This window comes from Chenopodium album, chromosome 4, assembly GCF_948465745.1.
Source record: "Chenopodium album chromosome 4, dcCheAlbu1.1, whole genome shotgun sequence".
NCBI lineage: Eukaryota > Viridiplantae > Streptophyta > Magnoliopsida > Caryophyllales > Amaranthaceae > Chenopodium > Chenopodium album.
The window spans coordinates 67,626,290-67,635,966 of NC_137837.1; the positions used below are offsets into that span (position 1 = coordinate 67,626,290).

At 34.5% G+C, this 9,677-nt stretch overlaps 1 protein-coding gene across 2 annotated transcripts; it reads left to right on the forward strand.

The window, feature by feature from the left end:
* Nucleotides 1–1,994: 1,994 nt before the first annotated feature.
* LOC145629223 (succinate dehydrogenase subunit 5, mitochondrial-like) lies at nucleotides 1,995–9,134 on the forward strand. Of its 2 annotated transcripts, none has more exons than XM_081681768.1 (4): nucleotides 1,995–2,292; nucleotides 4,832–5,139; nucleotides 5,217–5,402; nucleotides 8,805–9,134. In XM_081681768.1, the coding sequence occupies exons 1-4, from the start codon at nucleotides 2,142–2,144 to the stop codon at nucleotides 8,862–8,864; spliced, it is 705 nt and encodes a 234-aa protein (XP_081537894.1). In that variant the 5' UTR covers nucleotides 1,995–2,141; the 3' UTR covers nucleotides 8,865–9,134. The 2 variants fall into 2 exon arrangements, with proteins under 2 accessions (XP_081537894.1, XP_081537893.1); XM_081681767.1 differs by having other exon boundaries at nucleotides 2,000–2,289; nucleotides 4,829–5,139.
* Nucleotides 9,135–9,677: the final 543 nt, after the last annotated feature.

Genomic DNA, 9,677 nt, shown 5'->3' on the forward strand with positions numbered 1-9,677 from the left:
GCCTAGTCATTAAGTCTTGGAAACACATTCTTGCACATTATCTCCTCCATGGACAACACAGGGTGGGTTTCATCAAGGCCATGTCGTGCAATCCTTCTCCAACCCCTGCACACGCTAGTTATACACTCACTGTCCTTGGGGTCTCTCAGACGAGAGAAAACTTCCACAACTAACACGTCAGACAAGGACAACAGTGGGTGAAGTTCATGAAGTTTGGCCATGGGTAATCCTAAATAATAAAAACCAAGTGTGAATGACTATACAAACAATTCAAACACCCCTGTTATTTACACAACTTAAACAGATTTTCTAGGGTTTCAAATCAACATCAAAGTCATAATTCAATTTCATTTGTATCATCTACTAACAAAACACAAATAAACAACTTAAATGTAAACCAAAATCCACAAAATTGACTACTAAATTCAACTAATCATCAAACAACGAGTAAACCCTAACAACACCCATATAATGATCATCACAATTTCGAAAAAAAAGAAGCGCACTTAGAGACTAAGCAATGTACCTTGCAGAATACTTCAAATTGACCCCAAAACGACAATCAAAGTGATGATTCGCCTTCTTTGAAGCTTTAAAAATGGAGTGCTTCTCTTCTGAAACAGAGGAAAGGAGATGAAAGGGCGCAACCTTTTTGGTGAGAAATGATTTTTGTAAATACTGAATTAACTATGGATCACTCATTTAGCGCGCTTTCCCACGAATGTAACCTCAGTTAAACCTTACTAAGGTTAATTCTAAATCATTTTACCTTAGTAACCTTCAACAACTTGTGATTGGTCCACGTGTCCCACTTACCTTAATGTTAATTGTTTTACTAAAGCGTGCAGAAGAAGCTTCCCTATTGATATTCTTCGCCACGTCATAAGGTTTCACGTTTGAAAGCCAAGTCATCAAACGTTTCCCTCATGTTTGGTGTTCAATTGCCAAATAAGCAAACGTTTCCTTCAAGTTTGGTCCACTCAGCAATTGGACCACCCTTAGTGGTGGTTGAGTAGGGGTTTAAGATCCGGATTTGGAATTGGTTGGAACCGGGTCCTAAAATTCGGATTCAGAATTGGAATTGGTTCAACCGGGTCCTAAAATTTAGGAATTGGTATTGGAACCACCTGGTACCGGTTCCGGTTCCGGCTACCCACTTATGTATGAAATTGTTAATATATAATACAAATTATAATTCTTATTTTAGTTAAGCTCATTTTTAGTGTTTAATACTTATATTTATATATGCATTAAGCTATTTGTATTTATGTTGGGTATTAATAATACTTTTTTAATTTACAAATTAGATACATTCATCATATTTTTATTATTTAAAATTTATTTAGTTTAGCATATATTAGGTGACCGGGTACCCAACCGGTTCCGGTTTCAAAAAGTTGAGAATTGGAATTGGAATTGGTTATAACCAGGTCCTTAATTTATTACCCAGAATTGGAACCACCGGGTCCAATTCCGGTTTTGGACCCGTTGGTTCCTAACCGGTTCTGGTTTCAATTTCGAGTACCCGGAATTTTTGCTCACCCCTATGGTTGAGGCCTTGAGGGACTAAATTCAACCATTTGAAACTAAAAGGACTAAATCCAAACAAACCCCAAACATAAAGGACTAATCTTATACTTTACTTGTTATTTAATCTCATAAAAGTTTGACATTTATATCCTAAAATATTTGTTTACATATTTGACTCATTAATGCTATTACTCCCTCCGTTTTTAAATACTTGCTCCACTTTTCTTTTGCGGTCGTTTTTAAATATTTGCTCAATTCCTTATTTGAAAAACTTTTATAATATCTAAATCATGTATTTTGACAAATGAGACCTAATTTTATTAGTTTTAGATTCTCTCTCCCTTAATTTACCATCCACTAACCCTACTACCTTATTAGATCAAACCGAAAGAGGTCCTCAGAACATAGCTAACTATAACGCTAATATCAACCTTGACCTCCACCTCCTCCTAATTCCCAAACTTTGGCAAGTTTAGTGTTGTATTTTTACTTTACAAATCTCCCATTTCTCATTTTCTCTCCTCCTTCACTCCTTGGTACGCACCTCCGTCCACCACCCAACCCTTCAATTTCTCTCACCGTCAAAGGCGGAAATCCAAATCATCTCGAAGATGTTGAGGGTGGCAGCAAGGCGCCTCTCTTCTCTCTCCTCTTCTTCATGGCGTTCCGTACTTTCCCACCGTCATCAATCTTCTCGTTCCTTCTTCAATCTCTCACCCCGCTCTTCGTCAACTCCGTTCAATCATATTTCTTCATCAGGTCCTTTCTCTTTCTTCATCCATTTTGCAATTACTGTTAGTTTTGATTTTATTTTTCTGGGAAATTTTTTGATTTAATTTTGAGTTTATTGGAATTCTGGGTTTAAACATTGAAAATGATTTTTGGGATTTTCTGGGTTTTTTGATTGATCTGTTGTAATTTATTTTCTTTTTCATTTGAATTTCTAGGTTGGTTTTGGTTTTTGAGCACCTGGTTTTAATTTTTATGTTGTTTGATGAATCTGATTTAGTGTGAAAATTACAGAATTCTAACTATTATTTAACTTGAATGATGCAAATTTTTAGGATCAATGGTAAAGTTTTGTTGATCTGTTAATCATAGATGATTGGCACAAAGTGCAAAATTCTTAGTGTAACTTTTTTAAAATCTAGTTTTAAGATAAAGCTCAAATTAGTGCACTAAACTTATTTTGTGATGTAAGCTAAGTTTTTGATTGGATTATTCGTTTTTTTGTTGGGAGTTGTAATGTTTAAACAATCATTCTAGCCCTCTGCAATGTTTCTGCTCCGTAAAGTATTTCAACTTCGGCCACCCCACATCATTTAATTATTATGAATAAAGGAATATATTTAAGAAGCTTGTGGTTTAGTATAAATGTTATAGAGTGATGAACATTGAAGGCAATTATGGTTTTTACATATTCAATCTTTCATCATGTAGACTCTTGGACTCTTGGATTGATATCTTCATTTCTTGATGTACTCATTGCCAATGTAATTTTTTTAGTAATGGGAACTTCTATGAATTTAGTTTCCTCAATGTCCTAATGACGTACTCATTGCCAATGTAATTTTTTTTTAGTAATGGGAATTTCTATGAATTTAGTTTCCTCAATGTCCTCGGAATACTTTTTAATAGCATAAAAAGACTTTAACATGATTACTTTGTAAAGGAAAATCATGGAATGGTAGGGAACAAGAAGTCGTTTTTTTGTTAATCATGGAACGGTAGGGAACAAGAAGTCGTTTTTTTTGTTTCAATTTGGTCAACATGTTTCATTTGTCTCGCTTGCCAATGCATCATTTTAACCTTAAATATATCTAATGATCAACAAGAAAAAACTAAAAACATTGTAATACATCAAAAAAAGGTTATAGTTTAAAAATAAACATTGAAATAAATCTAACAAGTTTCCACATGTTGATGATTTTTCTTATCAATAAATCACAAAAGTTAGCCAAACTAGAATTTTGAATGATGTCAAAAGTCAAAATGTATCAACTAATTTATTACGGATGAAGTATTTATGAAAGATGTATTACACCCATCAAGCTGAAGTTGATTGAGGGACTATACAGTTTGTTGTGTTAAATAAGTCGAAATGTTATGTACAACAGTGCTGTATATACTTGTAAAGTAGTCATTTAGTTGTAAGATCTTGTATTGTATGTCTGTAATCTTTACTAGAACATTAATTAATACTCTACGTGATTCTTGGACTGTCCACTGTCTCTGCGGATGATGGTTGCTGACTTAATGGTATAAGGGTGTCCCAGAATTGGGATAGTAAACATTGCCCTGCTCCATTGCTTATTTTCCCATTTTAGAAATACCTAGCCCATACTTCAATTTGCATGCTTATGTTGCAAGGTTGGGGCTTCATTCTAAGGATTGAATTACATATTGACAAGCATATAGTCAAATCAAGCCTTTTTTGGAACCGTGTGAGAAGAATTTATGGCTTCTATACTTTCACTTTTCAGGCTTCAACTAGCTAGATTGTTCTACTTTTCTATGCTGTGTCATCTCCATATCTATCCCCAAACATGCTCTTTACTGCCTTGTTGCAGTACACAGGTTCTGGTAACAGTAGCATCCTGTCTTTGTTATCGGACACAGAAAGCTTACCGCAGTTAGGAGGCAATGTAGGATTTGTGCATTTTGTTGCCATTCATTGCATAGTGTCACTGTCACATTAAACTCGATTCTTATAGTAAGCTTCTGTGATATGGTACTTTCCATTTCTCTAAGCTGCTACTCGTTTGCTGCTTATGTTCCTTACTGTTGAGATCTTGCTATGCTATTTTGGTGCCTCAGCAAGATGGACACTGGGATTATTTTTATCTGTACAGCATTGGATATTAATATTGTTTTTGGGTTTTGATCCTTTTGTATTTTAAAGAGCTTTGGCGAAAAACTATTAGTTTTCTTGCTGGGCCTTGGGGAATGTACTTATATTTTGTTTCTTCTTCAAATGAAGAAAGTTATCATCTTATCTGGGTTGTGTCAGTGGATTTACTGATGTAGGAAGGTATTGAAAGAACTTTATTGTCAAAAAAGAAATGATACTTTTTATTATGTAAAGAAAGAAGCAAGGTCATTGGTTAATACGATAGTTTCGAATTTGGTGACCCTTTGCTGTTTCCATTGCAAGATTTCTGATTCCTAGTCTTTTTTGCTGCGCATAGTCCTCAGATGAATCCATGATAACTGTCTCAGGATGAATCCATGATAACTACATTTATTTGATGCAATTCCTTTCCTTTTGGTTCTTTTTAATCTTATATGTTATGGACAGATTGCAGGTCCCCCTTTGGGTTGGCATTTGGAAGCATCCGTTCTTTCAGTAAAGATGTGGCTCCCTTGCCTGACATAAAAGATTCAGAAATAAAAGCTGTGTTCAAGGACTTCATGGCTGCAGACTGGGGGGAACTCCCACCTTCTCTCATCAAGGATGCATTAAAAGTCTTATCAGAAGGTTCTGATGACAAAGTTGGCAAGGAGGCCTTGAAAAGCATATTCCGTGCAGCTGAGGCATCTGAAGAGTTCATCGGCAGTCTTGAGACCTTCAAAATGGCAATTGATGACCTTGTTGGAATGAGTGGCGAGGTATTATGGGACATAATCAAATACAGGCTTATTATAAGTAGAGTTTTCTGTCTTATTATGCCCATTTTATTGTGTAGAATGTGAAGCCTCTTCCAGAACACTATGCTCAGGCTTTGAAGTCAGCTTATGATCGCTATAGTAAGTATCTGGATTCATTTGGACCTGATGAAGTCTATCTGAAGAAGAAAGTAGAGTCAGAGTTGGGAAGGAGGATGATTCATTTAAAGATGAGGTGCGGTGGTCTTGATTCTCAATGGGGAAAGGTATGAAAAGCATTTTATCTTATTGTCTATTCCTGGATTTCTAAAATAATATGTAGGATATCTAGAAGTGACATTTATTTTGTGTGTTCCACTGTGTAAACTGGTTAGTAAAGCCAAAGTACATCTGAAATATTGAAGTGTGGCTTAATAGTTGTGGGCACAATTAATTAGTCTTATAATTGCTAAAAAGATATCAAAATAATCGCCTGAGACATGTTAATTGTAAAAATAGGTCAAGGAAAATCCTCCAGTTAGAGAGATGGATTCTTGGTGTGAGTTTGGAGACTTTTACTTTATGACTATTATGCTTAACTAGGTTAAGTCCCGTGCCATGCATGGTAATTTTTAATACTTAATATTTATCATTAGTTTAACACTATTATTTAATTATAAAAAATTATACCTAATTGCAAAATAGGATGAAAGTTCTGTAATTACAAAAAAAAATTTAAAAATTTATCACACTAAAAAAAACAGAGAGAATAATATATGCATGACTAATAAAAATAACTATGAATTACATTACAAAGTTATAGATAGCAAACCAATGTTACAAGGTACGGGGTACGATTCGAAATGTGGTACGGAAACGAATACGCGGAACGCTGCCCTTTGGTGATTCCGGTACGATGGGTACGAAAATATATATATATATATATATATATATATATATATATATATATATATATATATATATATATATGTGAAATACGAAGAAGTATATATTCTGTATTTTGAAAAAATAAAGGGTTTTTCTATACAGTGCCCCTGAGGTATTGACTTTTCCAAGCTGTGCCCACCCATTTTCAAAATTCTACACTGTACCCTCAAGTTACCTTTAGCGTCTACGATGTAACCCTACCTTAATCCCACCGTTGAATTTCTGTTAACTTCAAAATAAATAAATTAAAAAAAAAAAAAAAAAAAACCCAAACACCTCTCTCTCCTCCCTCACAACTACCCACCACTACACCTCCAGCCGCACCCCCAGCCGCACCACCAAGCCGCGCGTGCTCCTCTCTCCTCGACCCACCACCGCGCGCGTCACCCTCCTCTCTCCTCTCTCAACCGAGCCACGCTCCTCTCTTCTCGACCCACCAGCCGCACCACCGCGCGCGACATGCCCAAATTTCGTTCTTCAAGCCCAGATTTTCGACCAATTGAACTATACTCGTGCATATTTTTATTGGAAAAATCAATTAAAACAAGTTTTGTGTATTGAATCTCAATCTAATTGAACCAAAATTGATGATTTAACAATTAAAATCAAATTGGGGAAAAACTTAGGGTTTTCTATTATTTTAAACCAAATTCTTTGATTTCAAAACAAAAACAACAATTAACAACTTAATTTTGCAATTAGAATCCAATGAAATAAAAGCCCTAAACCAATTTGTCAAAATTTCACTTCAAATTCGAATTCCTCCCTTGCCTTTTCCAACACTTTCTTTGGTGGTGCACTAGGTGGTGACGCGCGGTGGTGGGTCGAGGAGAGAGGAGCGCGGCTCGGTGGTGCGGCTGGGGGTGCGACTGTGGTGCGGCTGGAGGTGCAGCGGTGGTGCGGCCGGAGGTGTAGTGGTGTTTAGGGAGGAGAGAGGTGTTTAGGGTTTTTTTTTATTTTTTATTTTTTATTTTATTTTTATTTTTTTATTTTTAAGTTAACGGAGGGATTAGGGCAGGGTTACATCGTAGACACTAAAGATACTTTGGGGGTACAGTGTAGAATTTTGAAAATGGGTGGGCACAACTTAGAAAAGTCAATACCTCAGGGGCACTGTATAGAAAAACTCAAAAATAAAAATACTGCATTGCCCTTGGGTCAATCGTATCTGATATCTTTAATAACCAAGGGAAAGTAAAACTGTAAAAGGGTGGGTGTCATAAAAATAAAGAGGAAACTAATAGAGTGTGGGTCCAATTGTTATATTTAAAAAGCCATTCAGTTTTCTGACTTGTCTCTCCTACTTTTCACTTAATTTATTAATAAAAAAATAAAAGTAGTATCCAATGTTCTGATTTCTCTCTCCTCTCTCCTATGTTTGTCTTCAACCTTTATTCTCCACCATTTTTGAAGCTTCAACACGAGTGTCAACAACCTTTAACCCTAAAACGCAAAAGCATAATCTCAGTCTGTGAAATCTAAATCGGGTCGTCAATTTCAAGATCTAGAGTCGCGACCACAAACGACCTGAGTCGCGTTTGTACCGCGTTCCGGTACGAACGAACCAGATCGCAATTCGCACCTCCGTACCGCGAACCTTGTAACACTGTAGCAAACTATTATAGTATTATTACATATTATTGTATAAAAAAATAAATAGGAAATGAAATATTATTGCATAGTTTGTATTAAAAGCTTCTTTAAGAAGCTTTGGCCCAAAAAAAATAAAAATAAAAATAAAAACTTTTGGAGGGAAAGTTTTTAATCATGAGATGACATGTGTCATTCCTGGTTTCGCCTTTAGTATAAAGTTATAGATAGATTGCGTGTGTCTAGTTTCTATAGCTAGTAGCTAACGTTCAGGCTGTGACTTCAGAGTATAATAATAATTATGCTTTCATATAATAATGATGTAAGTGATACAAGATATGCTGGGAACTTATTAAGCTAGAAGTATCTGAGAATGATTGTGCCAAAAAGAAACTTTTTCCAATTCATTTAGGTTTTTTAACTCCTCTTTTTCAACCTCATAATTGATATTTGAATATCGTCTTATGATGAAATTGATGTGTAATTGACTACAAGGCTCTGTATGTTTTAATAAAAACATTTTCATAGAAAATTATTATACTACATTTCTGCAAAAAATTTTGGCTTTTTTTTATTGAAGGGTGGAAAACGATTTTCCCATTTGTGGAAATTACTTTTCAGAGAAGGAAAACCATTTCCTTTAGGAGAGGTATGCCACATTTTTCTATTCCCTCCTCACTTCTCTATTTTCTTTCATCTATCCTCCCCCTCCCTTTCATCTACATTCTCCTTATTCTCAATTAGCTTTCCTATTATCAGACAAAGGAAAGTGCTTTTAACCATTATGTTTTGTACTGATTTTTTTTATTTAATTATTTTTTTTTTTTCTTTGGAAAATGATTTTCCATTAAAAATGTTTTCTGTCAAAACAAACGGAACGTAAATGGGGGAAAAGGAGTTTGTTGTTCAAACCCAATTTTTTTGATGTTGGAAATTTGTATGAAATTCTTTACTTGACCATAAATTCACATCTTAGACCTGATATAGTAGGTGTGGATACCGGAAAATGTTCAACTATTTGATAAAGATTTCTGTTGAAAGGTTGAAGAGCCTTAACAAAGGACAGATTTCTGTTATCCCTCTCTACAATAACTTTTATGTACACTGCAAATTCAGTATTATTCAACTATACTTTTCTTTCTCACTTGTAGGTCACAGTCCTTGGCACTTCTGGAATATCCGGTTCATATGTTGAGCAAAGAGCACCATGATAACAAAATTTATGTTGAGGAATGGATTGTATTCATCCTAGATAGAAAATCTCTGTTGGAGCTGCATAGCATTTTTAATAAAGAGCTGAAAGATTGTCTAGATGAAAAACTAAGCATCTTAAACTTGAAGTTTCTTGTCTCGTGTTGCGATAGAAATGTTATTGCGAATGAATTTGTAGAAATATACCGATGTAATTTACAAAGATCGGTCATTTCCTTTCTTTTTGATTTAACAAAAGAGGGTGCAACACTTTCGCGATTTTCCTTTGATATGGATCATTTTATTTTGGTTGTGTGCATCATTGCTCCCCCATACCACCCTCTTCTATATAGGTTAGAAATAAATGCTTGTTTAGTTTACTTTATTTTTGCTTATCTGATTTGGTCTGCTGATTGTTTAATTTGATCAAACTTTGACCTTATGTATATGATAATCTGTAAACAAGAAATATATTAAGTTGGGTTTTGTTAGATTTGTATTAATGTGTATTTTATTACTACAACTTTTATTTGCAATTTTGAGGTATTATTTGTGAGACATAAAATATTCCAAAGTTGCAAATAAAAATTAACGGAGGTAGTATATAATTTAAAAAAAAAAAAAAATAAAATCATTATGTAATATAGATATTTAACAATAAAAAAATCACATATAAAATGATCTAAAAGTTTCACTGAAGGTATTGAAGTTACAAAAGTTTCAAATAGAGTACTCAAAACTACCTTACATCCTCTTCAATGGTGAGACTCAAGTAAGTATTTTTAGGAGAGATAGTATTTATTGCAAAGTATACTAATAAGTTGGTATCCAAA